This window comes from Nyctibius grandis, chromosome 3, assembly GCF_013368605.1.
Source record: "Nyctibius grandis isolate bNycGra1 chromosome 3, bNycGra1.pri, whole genome shotgun sequence".
Lineage (NCBI taxonomy): Eukaryota > Metazoa > Chordata > Aves > Nyctibiiformes > Nyctibiidae > Nyctibius > Nyctibius grandis.
Genome location: NC_090660.1, coordinates 54,515,488 through 54,533,221, shown reverse-complemented (window position 1 = coordinate 54,533,221; position 17,734 = coordinate 54,515,488). Strand labels below are relative to the sequence as shown.

At 44.8% G+C, this 17,734-nt stretch overlaps 1 protein-coding gene across 2 annotated transcripts in view; it reads left to right on the top strand.

The window, feature by feature from the left end:
- Positions 1-2,435: 2,435 nt before the first annotated feature.
- Positions 2,436-17,734, top strand: part of RAB31 (RAB31, member RAS oncogene family) — a 64,921-nt gene continuing 49,622 nt past the window's right edge. Inside the window, exon 1 of one of the 2 annotated variants that reach the window (XM_068396327.1) lies at positions 2,436-2,531. In XM_068396327.1, the coding sequence (XP_068252428.1) occupies positions 2,493-2,531 (39 nt within the window). In that variant the 5' untranslated portion in view covers positions 2,436-2,492. The remainder of the gene's footprint in view (positions 2,532-17,734) is intronic. The other variant, XM_068396328.1, reaches the window with a different exon arrangement.

Genomic DNA, 17,734 nt, shown 5'->3' with positions numbered 1-17,734 from the left:
TGGTACTGAGTCAAGGCAGCAGTGAGGCATGTACTTACATGCCTTTGGTGGGATGTATTACTGTCTTGAAAATGGACAGGCTTAAGCAAGTGTTCTCCCAAACTGGAATTTCATTAATTGTACTCTAGTGCATGCCTGCATTGAGAGGCTTTAGAAAGTTAAGGCACCTCGGTTAAAGTTGCAGAGTCAATGCACGTACAGTAAAGTGCATTAATCTGTTCTATGGATGCTCTCATTACCATTACATCATTGCAGCTTAATACGAGCGCACCTGTGGACAAGCTCTCAAGAACAGCTTTGAACATAGTGCGCCATTTACCAGTCTCTTTCTGTAATCCACAATCTCATGTAGATTAGATTAGTATCTAATGTAATTCAAGTGTTTCTTGCTGAAATTAATTCAGCTGATATAACATTTCATGTGTACAATAAGCAAAAATCCCCAAACTTCAAGAATTACAAAATCTGGACCAAAGAAAAGGGATAGATGACTAATGGGATACATGAAAGACATGGAAATGTTTAAAGATGTGACAAAAAAAGAGAATTCATGGAAAGGTGATCTTGAACCATAACACTGTCTGTGAATCTCAGTCCCTCAACAGTGGAAAAGTCTGAATCAAAGTTATAGGAGCAACATTTAACTCAGACTTAAAATTGAAAGAAAGGATGGTGTGGGATGGAATAAAACCTTAAAAATTAATATCTCCTGTCAATTTGTAGAATTAATTACTGGCTGAAATGTTGAGCTGCTTTAAATTAGTCGTGTTATGAGTGCAAACTGTAATTGTTCTATGTTAGCGAGTGCATCCTATTTGCTTATTGAAAGACTTTATTGTATAATGTGTTCTTGTGGAAAGGTAATGAGCAGACAGAATCCTAGCAATATTCTGTATTGGTTGTCCGAAAACCTGCTGTGTTTTGTTTCTCTTTGCTGAATTCTCCTAAAAAAGAAAGCTTAGTTAAATCACAAGCATCTCTCTGATGAGCCTCTCCGATCTCTCTCTTCTGATACTCTCTATCCTGACAGGCTGTGATACTCCACTAGAAATGCTTGTGTTCTCCTCCTTGGGGATAACAACTGCTCTGTTCCAAGCATTTCCTTGGCCTAGGATTCGGGAGCTCTAGAAAAGTGCAAACATCTTCTTCCAGCCTGTCAGTGTGAGCGTCGGACCCCGCGTGGAACTAATCAGTGACATGATGAACGTCACAAGAGTTTATTGCCAGGAAGCTCCTAATGACGTGGCAGTAATCTCACAGTGACTAATCAAGATTTTCTTCATTTCCCTTTAGCAATTCTGCCTGATAAATTAGTGAAAAAATGAAAATAAAACTGTAAGTATAACAGAGGCTATGACTGAAAATACTTGACAGATTACGCTCTTCTGCTTTTCCGGGGTTATAGCATGTAACTCTTCTGCGTAAATCCTAGGACTTTAGCTACAGAGAGTGGAGAAGAGTGGTTACGAACACCCCTCATTGATTTCGGTGGACTGCTCCTAACATTAGCTGCAATGTAGTATTTAGCATAACTTTTCGATGTGTGGGCTGCAGCCCTACTATCAACCCGAGGCTGACTCATTTTGATCAAAAATGGGTATTAGAATCATAGAATCATGGTTTGGGTTGGAAGGGACCTTAAAGATCATCCAGTTCCAACCCCCCTGCCACAGGCTGGGACACCTTTCCACTAGACCAGGTTGCTCAAAGCCCCATCCGACCCGGCCTTGAACACTGCCAGGGAGGGGGCAGCCACAGCTTCTCTGGGGAACCTGTTCCAGTGTCTCACTGCCCTCTCAGTAAAGAATTTCTTCCTAATATCTAATCTAAATCTATCCTCTTTCAGTTTAAAACCGTTACCCCTCGTCCTATCACTACATGCCCTTGTAAAAAGTCCCTCTCCATCTTTCCTGTAGGATTACTACATTTCCCTTACTAGGATTGGGTAAAAATGGGGTTACTCTTTTAAATGTTTTCTGCACATAGTAAGTCAAATGAAAAAAAAAAAATAAAAGGTAGATGGATGCAGATCGTTCACAACCGAAGCCGTCCAAATCCTGTACCTAGACCAGCAGCACACGGTGTGTCGGACTAAGCACATGTGCAGCCCCATGCCGGATGCTGCCTCTCGCCCATTATTTTTCTCACTACAGCAAGGTTTACACAGTCTCCCCCCGTCACAAGCCCGCCCCAGGGCGCAGCGTCTGCTCCACCCAGCACATCCACTCCTCCAGCCCAGAAACCCCCCGTCCCCCCCCCACCTTCCCCACGCCTCTCTCAGACGAGACCGGCGACGCTGGGGCGCCCGGGGGCCTGCGGGCGGGGGGCGGGCGGCGGCGAGGCGGGGCCGGGGCCGCGCGCACGTGACCGCCGGCGGCGGCGGCGGGGGCGGCCCCGGGACGGGGGGGGGCTGTGCCGCGCCGCGGCGAGGCGGTGTGGAGCGGAGCGGCGGCGGCGCGCCGGGGGATGCGGAGCGGCCGGGCCCCGAGCAGATGATGGCGATACGCGAGCTGAAAGTGTGTCTGCTTGGAGTGAGTAGAGGGGACCCGGGGAGTCGCGCCCCTCCTTTCTTTCCCACCCCGTAGGTGGGGGCTGAGGGAGAGGGGGTGCTCGCTGAAAAGGGGAACGCTTCCAGCCCCCCCGCCTCCCCTCCCGAGGGCGCCGCGTCTTCCCGTCCCGGGCGGGGGGGCTCGGCCGCGGTGAATTCCTCCACGCCGAGACTTGGCAGCCGCGCACCGGCCTCCGGGGGGCGGGGGGAGCTATAGTGGGGTTCTTGGTTTGGTTTTGTCTTTTTTTTGAACTTTTTAAAAGTGAGAAGGGCGTAGCTGGTTGGGGGGAAGGTGGGGGGTGTGAGGGGCTCTCTTTGGGGCTTGCCACCCCACAGCGCTTCCCAAGCGGGGGGCGTCGCCGCCGGGGAGCCTCCCCCCGGCCGCCGGAGGCGGGGGTGACCCGGCGGCGGCTCTCCCTGCGGTGCCGGAGCCCCGAAAGGCACCCGGGAGGGTTTTGCTGCCGGCCATCCCCGCGGCAGGCTGGAAGGTCCTGTCAGTCGCAGCGCTGGCCTCAACCCGAGCCCCTGCAACAAGGGTGGGAAGCCAGAGGGAAGCAGCAACGCGCTGTTCCCACCCTCCCCGAGACATTATTTCGGGTGGCTCCTTCTCCCGGGCGCCTCGACCCCGTGTCACCTATGTGCTGTGTCGGAGCTTTGTTTAATTACTTGGCTGGGTTTATTCAGAGCTTCTGTCGCTCGGCTCTTTAGAGGAATGTCCTTTCTGCCATTGCTTTTTCTTTTTGCTTTTTTGGCGAACCCCTTGTGTGCGTTTCACATCTGGAGCAGCAATGTGCTTAGCTTTGCAGTTTGGTCCCGCCTGCCCCCTCTCTGCCCTGCGCACAGGGAGCTCCTCAGCAACATGCGCTCACCGAGTGGTTAGAAACATCGCTGGGAGAACAGAGCCACCTCTTCTGAAAGTTACTAGCAGAGCATCACTACTTTGGTCTTTTTTAAAATCTCAAAATTACCAGGTGCGAGTTAGGCTGCTTTTAGCTCCGCATCTCCATAAACATTCAGAAAAGCTGCATGAATGAAGGCATTTTAGAGTGAATTCTCTTTCGTGCAGTACAAGTGAGTTGAACACTTAAAAAACGAACAAATATGGACAGTCCACTGCTCTCTGATTTGTATTGACAATTACTCCAGCAGGAGTGTGGGTACCTTGCCCTGGAGTAAGTGCCAGGAGGTGGTGCCAGGGCACTGGAGAGTTCAGCCCAAAGTATTTGGCTGTGACTATTCCTTCTTTCTTAGTTGGGATTCCTGCCTTCACCTTTTAAAATGGCATAGAGACAAAATGTAGTTTATATAAATGGGAGGAGTCTGTGGTAGAATATGTGGATGTGTCTTAATTTTTTCTTCCCCAGCAGAAAATCCTGTAATTTTATAGAGATGAGTGTCTTGTGGAATGACATTCCTTTTGCCCATTATTTATTGCTGTTTTGTAACATTATAATGTGCTGGAGGTTTTGCAAGGCAATTGTTTACTTCTTTTAAAACAGGAAAAGAAACCTATAAAGCAGCTCTGTTACTAGGAGTATGCAGTTACTCTGTAAATTCGTTAAAATGATAGGGTGGCAGTGGGAACACTTAGGAAGATGTAAATGTCGGTAGTTATAGTCGCTTAGTAGTTAGTGAGATGTTCCTTCCTGAGTTTTAATAGAGTATAACCCTAGAAAACCATCTACTTCTGATCATAGGCAACTCATTTACCATGGAGGCTGACACTCCGTTTTCCCAAAAGAGAGGGATCCTTCATATGACAAATCCTCTCAGGAAGTTCAGACAGATTTCCAGGATAGGGAAACTCTGTACCTGTCCGTGTGAACAAGTGCAGGCATTAATCTTCTGATCTGCTTAAAAAGCTAGATGGCAACTCAGAAATACGTTTTCAGATCTACCAAAGGGAATCTTGACAGTTGTCTTTTCAGTCGGTCCTGGACCTGGTAGGTTAATCTGCATTGTATCTAGTAGATCCCCTGGTAATCAGTCAAGTCCCAAGACGAGTGCCTATTCTTGTTAGAAATAGGAGTTAAATTGGTTTGTAAATGTCTATTCCTCTCCGCTTCTGAACAAAGCCCTAGGCTGCACCTCTAAATCAGACAGGAGGATCACTGATGGTCTATGTCCCTCAGTTGTGCAAAGGGCCTGGGCTTGGACTGTTTCTGCCAGCTCAGGATTCCCCAATGAGGAAAAATTGCAGGTGGCACAAGGTTTGCAAAGCCACCTTCTCCAGAAGCCCCGTTCGGCTGTAGAGGGTTTAGATGGGAGGGTGAGGAGAGAGGGGAATAGAGAAACCAGAGCTGTGCTCCATGCTGCCAGCCCTATAAGCTAGTGCAGTACTCCAGGGCCAGTGTTTGGCCTGGAGCCGTTGCAGTAGAGATAGGGAGTAAGTTATCGGCTCCTGGATGTAACCCTTCATTGCCAGGAGGGAACCCGGCCTGTAATTTTTAGCATAAATCTAACAAAACTGGGGTTTGGGTATCTCCATTTTGCTTCTTCCTTCTCCAGAGTATCTCGGGGTTTTTAAAACTATGTGTGGGTGTGATGGGAGCGATTTGGAGCAGCCCGGAGTAGTGCACATCAAGGGGATGGTCGTGGGGTTTGTAGATGTTGAAGGAGACGCCAGCAAGAGAATGACAGAGAGGAAATCTGGGGCAGCTCAAGGCTAGTTGTGAGTCAGGTTGGAAGGGCAGGCTTTGTTGATGGCGGAGCTTTGTTATTCATGAATTTGAGAAGGCGGTGCTCTTTCAGGAGAGATGGTTCCAGCTTGCTGGTGGGTTGGCAGGAACAGGATGCCTGCCTAATCGTTCAGTGGCTCGAAGCCTTAAGTGTAAGAGCTACGGAGGTACAATTTTAATAGCTCGCTTGAGTATGTTGCCATGCAAGTGGCCTCGAGCCCGCTTCTAAACTACTTCCCCCAGTAAATTACCACTGCTGGGCAGTGAGGTATCTGCACATGGAAGATGTTCATCTTTGTAAATACAAACACTTGAGCATCTGCTCCAAGTCCTGTCTTGTCACCCCAAACTCTCCTGGTCTCTCGGTCCAGTCTGTTTGTTTACGGCAGTGATCCCTGTGTTAGAGGCCACCTGCTTCTGGGGCTGAGCAAGTTTCAGCCGCCGCTCAGTTCATGCAGTGAAATGAAGTGCAGCTCCCGTTTGACTTGCGCGATGTTTCTGTCCCGAGTGGACACGCTCTTGAGGGGTTGCAGGAGAGAAGAGCGGAGGGGGCTGGTGTGATCCTGAGCCATGCTTCAGTGCTGAAATGCAGCTGGGTGTGCAGCTGCCAGGTTTCCTAATCTGGCTGTGGCTGCTGAGTGCCATGGGCCTTGGCTCCTGACGTTTCCTTTATGAGGGCTGGAGGAGCGATTTACAACTCTCTGCCAAGTCCTGACATAATTGTGTGTGGCAACCGCAGAAGAGATTGCCAGGTTTAGGACTAAGGCAAAGTTTCTTGTCTTTGTCACTTCCTGAGGAAACTTTGACGCCCCTTCAGAGAGACTTTGGGAGGTGGCTTGCTAACTGCCATCTAAAGTGACCTTCATTACTCCTTTTCTTCTGTTTTTGTTTATTACATTTTTATGTTGTGACTGTTCATCACAGGACCAAACGAGTTAGGATTGGAAGAGGCCCAGACATCCTCCCTTGGCCCTAAAGCTCCTCTTATAACTTTCCTGACATATGTTTGTCTCACCTGTTCCTAAAAAAACTCACGATGAAGGTTTATCTTCTCCCCAGGGCTATGTCCCAGAGCTTAACTGCTCTTGCTGTAGAGAGTTCTTCCCAAACATAGTGCCTACATCTTCTTTGCCTGAGACTTCATTTTTTCACCCTCTTATTTGCATTTCCATTTTCTTGCTCATAAGAGGTTACTTGCTGGCATGCATTCTGCTAGCACGTAGTCTGAAAATACTGTCTGAAGTTGGTAAGCCTACATTTGTAAAAGGAATGACATTTCCTTTGTGGAGGAGACGGAAGTTTCCTCAGGAGGTTCTCCACAACTGAATCCCAATTGCTAGGTATGGAGAACAGTTTATTATCTTTGATGATGTCGTGCACCTCAGTGTGCAGCATCTGCACGTGCAGGCTGTGAGCTCAGAATTGTTTGAATTTCAAAGTAATTGGGAATATGATAATAGTTTTCTTAGGGAGAAGATCTCTCTTATTTTCTTATCTTCGTGTCATGATAATGTAAAGCTCTGCATTCTGCTGGATGGAGAACAAATTCCTGTAGCAGAGCATATGCATGCGTGTGTCAGACGTTTCAGTGCAAAGCTTAAGTACCCACTCTTCTAAGTTGCTGTTATACTGAACATGCATGACTGAGAATCTTTTAGTTTGTGTTGGTGTTTATAAAAAACAATTTTATTTCTCTTTTGACTCTAAAATATTTGTCATTATTAATGGTCTTAGTGCCTAGATGTCCTAACCCAAATACGAGCGCTGCCGTTAAAAACAAAAATGCACCTCTGGATGTGTTGTACCAAATAAGGACCTTTCTTATCACTAGATATGTGCAAGGGGGTCTCCATGTTAAGATGAGCATACTGCTGAAGACAGTAAGACTACACGGGTGCAGAAGCTGTGCATGCATCAACAGCTTCAGTGCTGTAGCCTAAAACAGAACAAGAGGGACCAAAGTAGTGCTGATGACAAAGGCGGTCGCAAAAAGAGGAAAATTGTACCGATAAAGTAAATGTATGCCTTCTAAAATTTTGTCCACAAAATATCTATCTGAGAGAAGAACAGAGACTGATAAGCGATTTTTTTTTTTCCATGTTAATGGTTCATCATCATCTACTTCATGTTTTAATATGTAAACAAGTAGCTCTATCATGAGAGAAATTTTTGAATCATGACTTTGCATGGCTGTCTGCCTTGTGGAATCACTGGTGTGAAGTGTCCATCATTGCAGCCTTTCCATCAAAGGAGCCCTCATCTGTGTCTCTCTCCTAGCCACTTATTTATTTGCATTGCAGTGAAACATCAAATCACGTGTAAAACTGGACAATGATTTTAAGTCCACAGGGAACTGAAAGGCAGACAGCCAGACACACGGTTAATGTGACTACATATGCCTCATTTCCTTGGGAAATGGTTGTCTTGGTGTTCTTCCTTGGTGAAGAGTGCTCTGAAGTTTGCACTTAATGTGTGCACGCAGCGCTTCCATACTCCATTGCTCTGCTTTCCCATTCAAAAGAACAGTCTTCTAGGATACTGAAGGAGACTGGGACTGGTGATTTTGGGTTTTTTTTTAAAAATATTGCATAAAAATCCAGTTATGTACCAAGTGAGAAATGCCTTTTCTCTTTTATCAATAAACAAGTATGTTCAGAAGCCTAAACTAGCATTTTCCTATTAATTTATAAAATATTTAAATGGCTACAATCAGATTTTTGCTATGTAGACATTAAATATGTAGGTAAACAATTTCTCAGAATTTAACAGAATTCAGTATTTCATATTGACCTGGACCTTATTGCTTTCGTGACGTCTCTACAAAACTTTTTTATTTACTCATATCTTCCAAAAGTTTTGGGTGGGATTGCTTCAGAAAGTCAGTAGACTGGGTTATGACCAGAACATCATTCTAGGAAAAGACGAGTGCAGAGGCCACATTCTGCTTTCGTTTCGAGCAGCACAACCAAACTGGATTTCTGAAGCAGTTGAAGCAGGTTTTACTTTCAGTAGCTGCAAAGCCTCTGAAGGGGAAGCTTGTTACCACTAATCAACTGGGCAGCAAAAGAATACCCTGTGGCTGGTACCTGTTGCTGCACGTGATCATCTTTGATCTGCTGGTAACCAGCTCTCAGGTCCCAGCCGCTGCTTATAACTTGGCTGTTGAATGAGACCATGCTGTGGTTGTCATCCAGAAATCACATGCAGGCTGTAGTTTTACTGTGTCTCAAATTGTATTTCTTTCTTTTGTTTATAGTGTTACCAGTTGGGGTTTTTTTAGGTTTCCCCAGCCCTTTGCTTCAGTCCCTCTTTTTGATTTCTTGGTATTGGCTAAAAAATTGTGAAACTTGTTTTATAGTAATTCTGAGGAGAAAAAGTAAATTCTTTCTTTCTACCAAAATAAGGAAGTTGAATTGGTAAAAAACTCCATTTGTTTTTTTTAACACAGATGAATGCAGTTTTAGCGCTACTTGGTGAAGTAGTGCTGAGACAGACTATGTGAAGCAACCAGAAACTCTGCATGCAAGAAATGTGTGGGGAAAAGAAAAACCCTCTCATTCTCATCAGACAGTTCCTTTTAACTGGCTTAAGTCAAGCCATATTGAAAGGCCATTTTTTATTTTTACATTTAATGTATGTAAAAATACATTTTTTTACTGTTCATGGTTGATGGTACGACTTGTTTCTAAGGCAAAGATTTGCCTTATTGATAGGGTGTGTTGCAGTTAGAGTGCAGTTGAAGGGAGTGGCAGGATAGGCATTAGCTGAGCTGGTCATGGGCAAAGGCCTCTGATCCTGCAGGGCTTTTGCATATGGTGGTGTTTATAAATTACAGTGCTGGTAAATTTTGCTAGTGTCGGGCTGTGTCCGAGCTGGGTATGTGGATGCTGAAGGCTGCAAGCGTACAGGCTGGATAGACATATTCTTTCTAAAATTTCTCAAGCTTAAGAGAAGCATTTACAGGGAGGCTGGAGCCACAGCTCTGCTCCGGTTGCTCTCAAACACCCACCCTTTCTTCTGCCTCCCTTCTGCTCCTCCTTCCAAATGCCGTTTGCCCACTCTTCAGGGCTGTTAGACCCTCCAGGGACTGTTGTTGATCATGTATTTCCTGGCTGCGTCCCCGTTCAAGTGAGATCAGGACAGGCACCATTTTCTTCATTTCCCATGCCTTGGTTTTGAGGGGGAAGACAGAGGGGTGTGTTGAAATGGAACACAGCTGGCTTTAGCAGGTTTGCACTGTTGACCCCACCTTCCCCACAGTTCAGGTGCTGCCTCAGAAGACAAGCTGTTGAGTGCAGGGCAACTTGTTTCTCCTCAGCTTCAGTGGTTCATCAGCCTACATTGATGGGGAGCTGTAGTTTGGAGTTGTGGTTTGACAGCCTTGCCATCATCTCCACCTCCATCTGGAGGTTTGGGGCTTCCTCTGCTCGTGTTTTCCTCAAACTGCTTCTGGGGCCAGACGAATGCCCAACACAAGGATGGGTACCCAGAGGTACCCTTCAAGAGGGTCAGGAAAGGTGGTGGGAAACTGGGTGGGTTCATCTGGTCTGGTCTACTGGATCCTGACATTGAAGGGAATAAATGCATTTTCCCTGGCTACATTAGGTAGCGTGCCTGGCAGGCATTTCAGTCTTTCTCAGGTTTGGTCTCATTCTTTTATGGCACTCATCTGTAAAGCCGGGAGCAACAAGAATCTTCTTTTCAGGACAACCATGATTTGCTGTTTCCAGAGCTGGCAGTGCGTGTCAGTTCAGTAAGTATCTGTTCCCTCTTCTGCTCCTCGGTTTCCTCATCCGTGCTGTGGATGATGGCATGCAGGCTGATAGCCGAATGCTTCCTACTCTGGGTCATGGCTTCAGCTGCTCCCCACCAGCTCTGCAGCCCCGGGGGCAAGCCAGACCCACAGCATCTGGCACAGAGGGCTGTAGGGCAGCACACGGGCCCCCGGGCATGGCCGAAGCTCCTGGCTGTGGGTCGCTCTGGTGTCCCTGGAGCTTTCTGCAGGGGTGGGACAAGGACACAGGTGGGAACAGCTCATCCTTGGGCAGTCCGGGCAGTGGCCCTGCCTGCTGGTGGAGGAGGAGAAGGAACGCTTGCCACTTCCTGTCTCTCCTGGAGTTTCTTGCTCCGATGGGCTTTCCCTTTGAAAGCCACTACGAGCTAGTGTTCAGCCTGGTCTTTTTCTGCTCTTTTACATGGCCTGGTATGTCTAAACGTTTAGCCTATTAACCTTCAGCACATTTAAGCTGGTTTATTTTTCCTCTGCACTTCCTTTGGATAATTGGCTGCATTATAAAATATTAAAAAAAAAAAAATCCTACCTTCATCCGGTATTGATCACACCGATGGGTTAGATCATCCCACACGTTTTGGACAGGGCAGAGCAAGCCTTCAGCGCTCTGCTCCTTGTTGGGGCTTGTCATGCCCCCCGCTGACTTGTGTTCGCAGCCTACGGGTAGCTCGTGTGAATACAACTCTGCAGCTCCTCGCCAGAAGATGTGTAGTAAGAGCTGCCCTGGGGCATGCACTTCCAAAGTAAATGAGGATAAAATATGGTTTTATTCTCACGGAGATGTTTTTCTTCCCTCTGCCTACCTTGTAGAGACTGGGTAAGGGTATAAGGGTCAAGGTGAACAGAAATTTCTTAAATTCTATCTCAACTTAGCTTGTAATATGCCAGGAAAGGCAGACATTTCAGTTCTCTTCTTAAACATCTTATACACCCTTCCTGTGAATGCTTGCAGTTTTGAACACCACTGCAAGAAGACAAATCCAAGCTTTAGAAAGCCGCCAGCGGAGGTGGACGGGAGGCCAGCTGGGAGCACAGACTTGTGTAAGCAAATGCCAGTGGTTTGATTTATGGTCTCCAGCCTCGCAGGGCTGCTTGTGAAAGCTGAACAACAGGCAGTGGAACAAACGCTTTTTATTTTCGCCTGGCTATTTTTGAACATAAATGCTAGTTAGTGTGTGTTTTTTATATTTCTTGGAGGAGAGGGTAGAGCAGTTACGGTTTTGCACTTTTTGTTTTGGACAGAGCAAGTTCTTATTTGGGCAACATGTGGAAGTCCATGTGCATGAAATTCAGCTACTAAATACTTTGTGTCCCCGAGTTATTGTTTCCTCCTTTGTCAGCAGAGCAACAGGATGCTGCAGACGTCATCGGGTGTCCCGGTTGGACCAGTCAGCCTCTGCTGACTGTAAGAAAAAAAAACTGAAAAAAAAAAAAAAAAAACTGTAAGAGCAATCTTATAAAATGATAAGTATCAGCCTCTTGCAGGAATTTACCTACAGCTGGGGACTCTCTGATGCAGATTTTCCTCTGCTTTAAAGCCTGTCTTCAGTGCCAAAGTGAGTTAAAGAGGTTCCTAAAGTGGGTTTAATTTTGAAAAATTATTTTTTTTGGCCCAATTAATTCTGAAGCAAACAAAACTTAATAGGTGTCGATAGGATCTAATGGTTCATCAGCAAAGCTGTGCTCCAGGGTGGTGGGACGTGCCTGAAGTCATTAACATGTCCTCCCATGCTCACTGGTGACCCGTGAGATACAGTGGGTATTGGAGTAGCTTTTTACCTTCTCTATCTTATGCCTGTAATCAGTAGAACCATAGAATCATTTTGGTTGGAAAGAACCTTTTAAGATCATCAAGTCCAACTGTTAACCTAACACTACCAAGTCCACCACTAAACCATATCCCTAAGCACCACATCTATACATCTTTTAAATACCTCCAAGCACCTCGTCTCCAGGATTGCTGTTGTGTGTGTTCTCCAGATGTGCCCATTTCTTGCTTCTGAGGCTGATGTGGGGTGTTCAGTGGCAGAAGAGGAATCCCTAGGTATTTGGTCAACATCTGGTGTGTGCCAACACAGAGAAGCTATAGTAGGGATCACCGGGCTTCCCAAAGTGTGATGTGAAAAGCATCCCCAAGAGGACTTCCTTGAATGCACTGTGGAGTCACACCAAGGCTCATCTTGGCTCTTGCGACTTTAATTCATTTTTAACTACTTGATTTAAGGAAGAGAAAGCACATTATCACTATGGTTAGTAGTTTAGGAGCTAGAAGCATATTACAGCTGAAAAATTTGAGGTGTTTGTCCAGGCACAGTCACAATTTTAGTCTCAAGCAGCTTCTGCCATCTGTGGAAGCAAATATGATGTTTGCTTAAGACAGTCTTTGTTAATTTAAAAAAACCCAAACCTCTCACTGACTGACACACACCACCACCAGTCTGTAAAGGCACACTTCCACTCTGTGGAATCTGACAGTTAGTTAATTCCTAGAGAGAACAGATTCCCTTTATTGGATAGGAAGCCTATTATCTCTTTTTTTCTTTTTTTTTTCCTTAGCATACTAAATACAAGTAGGTCTATTTTAAGAGTCATAAAATCAACGCTTGCAATATATCTTGTTAAAGCTGATATGAACAGGAAGCTTCCGTCCACATTTAGGCCAGAAGTCCTTCATGGTACACGTGATCCATGCTGACTTCAACCTTTGCAATACTATGCAGACAATTTTACTTTTAGGGTATTCAGTTCTTGAGTGTGCTACAAACAAGGGTTTTTCTCTAAAGTCAGCATTTTTTTTTTTGGACAGTATCGCTCTTGTGGAAAATTCAAGGCAAGCTGGACTTTGATTTTGTCTTAGTTTGCTTGAATGTCAATGAAGGAATTAAACGTTGTCCCCCACATTTAACGTCTTCGACTGTTATGACTTCAGCAGCCGAGTGTAGTTTGTGTGAACAGTCTTCAGAGTCAATTGTTCTGTCCTTTAGTATTTCCCCCACCCCACCTTGGATATTTTTCTTTATTTTTTTTCCCGCAGGGTGTGCTTGAAAATAATAAATGCATGCCTAGGCATTAGACAGACAGTTGGAGCATGTTTCATGTGACAAAAATGGCAGTTGTATAAAACCAGATAACATAAATGCTAATTCAAGATTATGTTACTGAAGCCCTGATTTGTAGAGTTGAGTCCTTAAGCGCGTGTTTAATTCTAAGCATTGGGGTAATCCCTCCCTCAGCAGTGTATCAGGGTACATCATTCAGCCCTTGCTGAATGGGCTAAATTGAATCCCAAGCTTAAAGCTCAGCATATACGTTAATACACAGCTGAATGCAGTCCTGCGTGGAGGACATAAGATAAAATGTATATGTAAATTAAGTGTTTGAGATAACACAGCTCTTGAATGATTCCTGTCATTTAACATTAAAAGCAGATAAAGTAGCTCAGTTTTGCCTCTGCATGGTTTTCAGGATCTGATACGCTCTTTGGAGATGGTGCTTTATTTGACCAGGTAATCAAGTTGATCCAGAATTTCATGTCCAGCTTTGCCTTCTCGGTTAGGCTGGTGTGGTGAAAGAGAGAACAAACCTTTGGCACCCGTAGAATAAGTCCAAATTAAAAAAGTTTGTCTGAAGGAGAGTGGTAGCTCTACAGCCCAGAAAGTTTTTTCAGGAATAGTTTAAGTGATGACCAGTAGAAAAAGTGGTGTAAAAGTCAGTGTAGAGGTGATTTGGAGGAACGAAGTGACAAAGAAACTAACAGAGGAGGAGGAAGTGGAGGACCGAAACTGAGAGACCGAGGGAAAGCGTTAGAGGAGCATTATGGGGGATTAGTGGGAGGGAATGAGGAACATGGAGGGGTAAAGTCGGAGAATTAGTGAGGGAAGGACAAGCTGTAAATAAGGAAACAAAACCACACAGAGCAAGACAACGGAGTAATACATACAACATAATACAGTGGAGTGAAACCCAGTGACCTCTCCCTTGGTTTTAGCCTTCAGTTTACTTTTTTTTTTCTTTTAATTTTAAAGCTGTAACTTTGTCTTAGCTTTGTTTCATTTATGTTTCAAAACACTTTTGTCCAGCTGAACCTGCAGAACTGCTGTTTACATTGCATTAAATTAAGCTGTATCTTTCGGCCACTCAAGAACACTGTTGCAGATCTGGTAGCTGAAAGGGAAGATCTGGTAGGACCTCATGGGCCACTTGAGATGTTGTCCAAAAATCACCGTGCCTGTCATTCTGCTGTGTGTGGGGTCTGCAGGAGCTTTGGGCTCAGTCCCACACGGTCCCAAGCACTCGGGCTGTGACACAGAAAGTGTGTTTAGCACCCAAACAGCCTGTTGGGAGAGTGACTCCTCAGGACTCTCAGTGTGGCTCAGTCCCTTCTGCTTTGGAGGGAAAGACCAAACCGACTTTTCTGCCAGCCCAGCTATTCTTGGCCCTTGAGGAGATCTCCTTAAATGTGCTAAACTTCATGGTTTAGCATTGCCATTGAAATGCTCTCAGCGTGTTTTCAGTTGAGATTTGCAAAGTCCGTATGCTTTTGATCATTTCTCGTTTTCGATTTCTGAGTGAAGATGAGAAAAATTGGCCAGGTGAATCAGAGCTTTCTTCTGTGAGTCAGTTGTAAGTTAGATACTTATTTCCTAGTTATTTTTGTGGTGGAGAGAGGAAGGTGCCTTAACAAGAACAGCAACAAAACCTGTTCTTGCTCATTTAAAGGGCTTTTCCCTAAAAAGTTGAATTCCCTGGCACTAGCGGTACCATCTTTAGGAGCTGCCGAGTTTCATTCCTGCTGAAATCAACAGGAGGTGAAAACATTCAAGAAGTCAGCTGCTTAAGGGATATGGCCTTGCGCTGATCATGTCTTCCATTTTTGAGCCTGTTTGGTGCAGGTAGCTTTACTCTCAGCAAGTTCGCAGCAGCACACAGTAAATCCACAGGTAAAAAAACCTCAGTCCTGGGTTTTATTATACTGTGCTTGCTGTTACCTCTTCTGTTTACTTGCATGGGTGACAGAGGGAAAAGCACCAGGTGGATCCTTATACGATGCTGTTTAAAATTAAGTGGTGATGTTTACTGTTTTAGGGAAAACTTCAGATTCAGGCAAGAGGTGAAGTGAACATGAAATCCCTATTAATCTAAGTTAATTAAACATGATAGTTTGGTGAAAAATTTTCTAACGCATATTTAGGTTTACGCAAACCTCTGGTTGTCCCTTCCCAGTCCCATACATCGATTCAGGAAGTGGAAATTCCCAGTTTCAAGGATTTTAGACCACTCCTTGATGCCATTTAATGTCTGTGTAGATGTACGTTATCTACATTTAACTGTAGATAACAAAAAATGGCAAATTCCAGTAAATCTCAAGTCTGCCTCTTCCCCTGATGCCCTGGGGGAAGGCACATGTTGTAATGTGTCTGGAAGGGTAAGGAATGCAGGTCCAAAGGCTGTAGGTGGACTGGCAAATTGTAAGGGCAGCCTGTGTAAAGAAGATGCTGTTAGCAGCTGGCCAACCTTCAGGCTGCTGATAAAAGGAGTCTAGCTCAGACCTTCCATGGTCATCAGAGATTGTTGATTTTACAGGTTGTTGTGTTGGCTAAAAAGCAACTGATAAGCAGAGGCAGAGTTTTTGGCGATAAAATCACGAACTAAATCCTTAGCTCCTGTCCCACCCTCAGGCGTACCTGAACTGCTCGAGGTTGCTGGCATCTGGCTGCCCTTGGCCAGCGGAGAGGCAAGGAAGACTTGTTTGCCTCTGGTTTTTGGTAGGTGACTAACCCTGTACTAGGGCTCTGCTAATTCGGAGCAAAGGTCTGGGGCCATGAGACTGGTTCCCATTTGTTAGGGGAAATGTCTTTATAGAGCTGCCCTCTGAAACTTTGCGTCCTTCCTCTCTGTCACCCGTTGCTGCCAAAGAGAAGGCATCAGGCTTTCTTTTCTCCAGGACTGAAGTTTTCAACCAGTGTTTCGGTTGGCACTCCTAATTTATGTGGCTTTTTTCTTCCTCTTTGGTATGAAATGCAGTAATAAGTTGCAGGTGAAGTAGTTACAAATTTGGAGGGAAATGTCTGAACATTGAATTGAGTTGCTTACTGAGCTTGGATGGGCAAATTTGAAGGTAGTTCAGCCCTTTTTACAAATTTTCCAGGCAGCTGCTGGGCAATTTTTATATTACTGAAATAGTAAGCTGAACACCAAGAGCCATTTCCTCAAATGCTGTACGTAGTTGGTGTGCATATAGTTGATGCATAAGAGCCACTGCCTTTATTTAATAAAATAAAATTACTTTCTTGGGATTTGTAGGCCATCTGTAATACGAAACTATAATGTTTGGATTGGATTATCCAGACCGGCTGGAAGGTTCTGAGTATCTTCTGTGTGGGGATAGGTATTTTTTTGGACCCTATTTAGTAAGTGACACTAACAAGCCTGGATTTTGAAATCGTGGCTGCTAATGATAGGATTTGACAATGGAAGAGACAGGGTGTTGGAGTATGAACAGAAACTTGTGTCAAACAGGAATTCAGGTCAAAGATTATCTCCTCGTCATACCATTATTTTGCAAGTTTCAGCTGCTACATACATATGTGGTGAAGGTTCACTTAGGAAAATGATTTGATTTGGAAAGAATAACACAGAATTGTTTATCCCATCTTTTGCTGCTAAACTGCACTCAAAAACATTTGTCAGGATGCTGTTGCCTAATGTGTTTACTGAACTATGGAAGCCTCAGGTTATTTATGTATTTAGTCTGAAAATTGAATTTAGTTTCTCTGATCACCGCGTTGCACAATGGTGATGAATGATATTTAACCAGATTGTTATGCTGGTGTTCATGCATATGGCCTATAGAGATAACAGCCCCTGCAATCAATACTCATTATCATTCACAATGTGAGGTACAGCAACTTGTACATTACTTCCTTTACAGTTATCCCTTACTAAATTTTTTAAGTTCAGGGCCAATTATCAGGATTCCTAAGTGGATATTATTCACACAGATTTTTACTGTATTTTAAATAGGAATTTATCTGTGTGAAGAGTAGTACATCAAGTAGATTTTTGTGACTGGATGTATATTTTGAAAGAGAATGGGTAGGAAAAGGATGGCAGCGTGCAGATGTTAAAAGGTCTCCCAAGTTTGTCCAGAAAATAAACTCTGACCATATAAGTTGCCAAAATCAGATACTGCTCTCAGTAAAATTGCATAGGCATTAAAGCAGGACTTGCAATTTTTCTTTGTTTTACTTTGGCTTTATTTAGCTCCTCCCAGTTAGGGTTTCCACATGATGGAGAGATCTGTTAAGTTTGCTCTTGGTTTCTATTTCGTTGGGCAGGGGATGAGTGGTGACCACCACCCATCTGTGGCATCACAGCAGGAATTTTCCCATGGTAAATTGGGGCTCTTGATTCTCCAGCTCACCTGAAAAATGAAGTGAACATGGAAGTGATCATACTTAAGTATCTGTGGTGGTGCTTAACTGGGAAATCAGCAGGCCAGTAACAGGAAGGGGTCATTAAGGTGGACTGGGGTGGTGGGAGTGGAGAGATGAGAGAGCATACTGTGCAGTGTGAGATGAGATGCTTCCTTGTCACTTACAGGGCATCTGGCAGGGTATAGGTTTATCTGGTCTGTGTTATGCCTTGGTCAAGAGGATCCTATTGTTCAGCGATCAGTGGAGAGCAAATAGTGGCATGATTCTTGTTTGGGCGGTA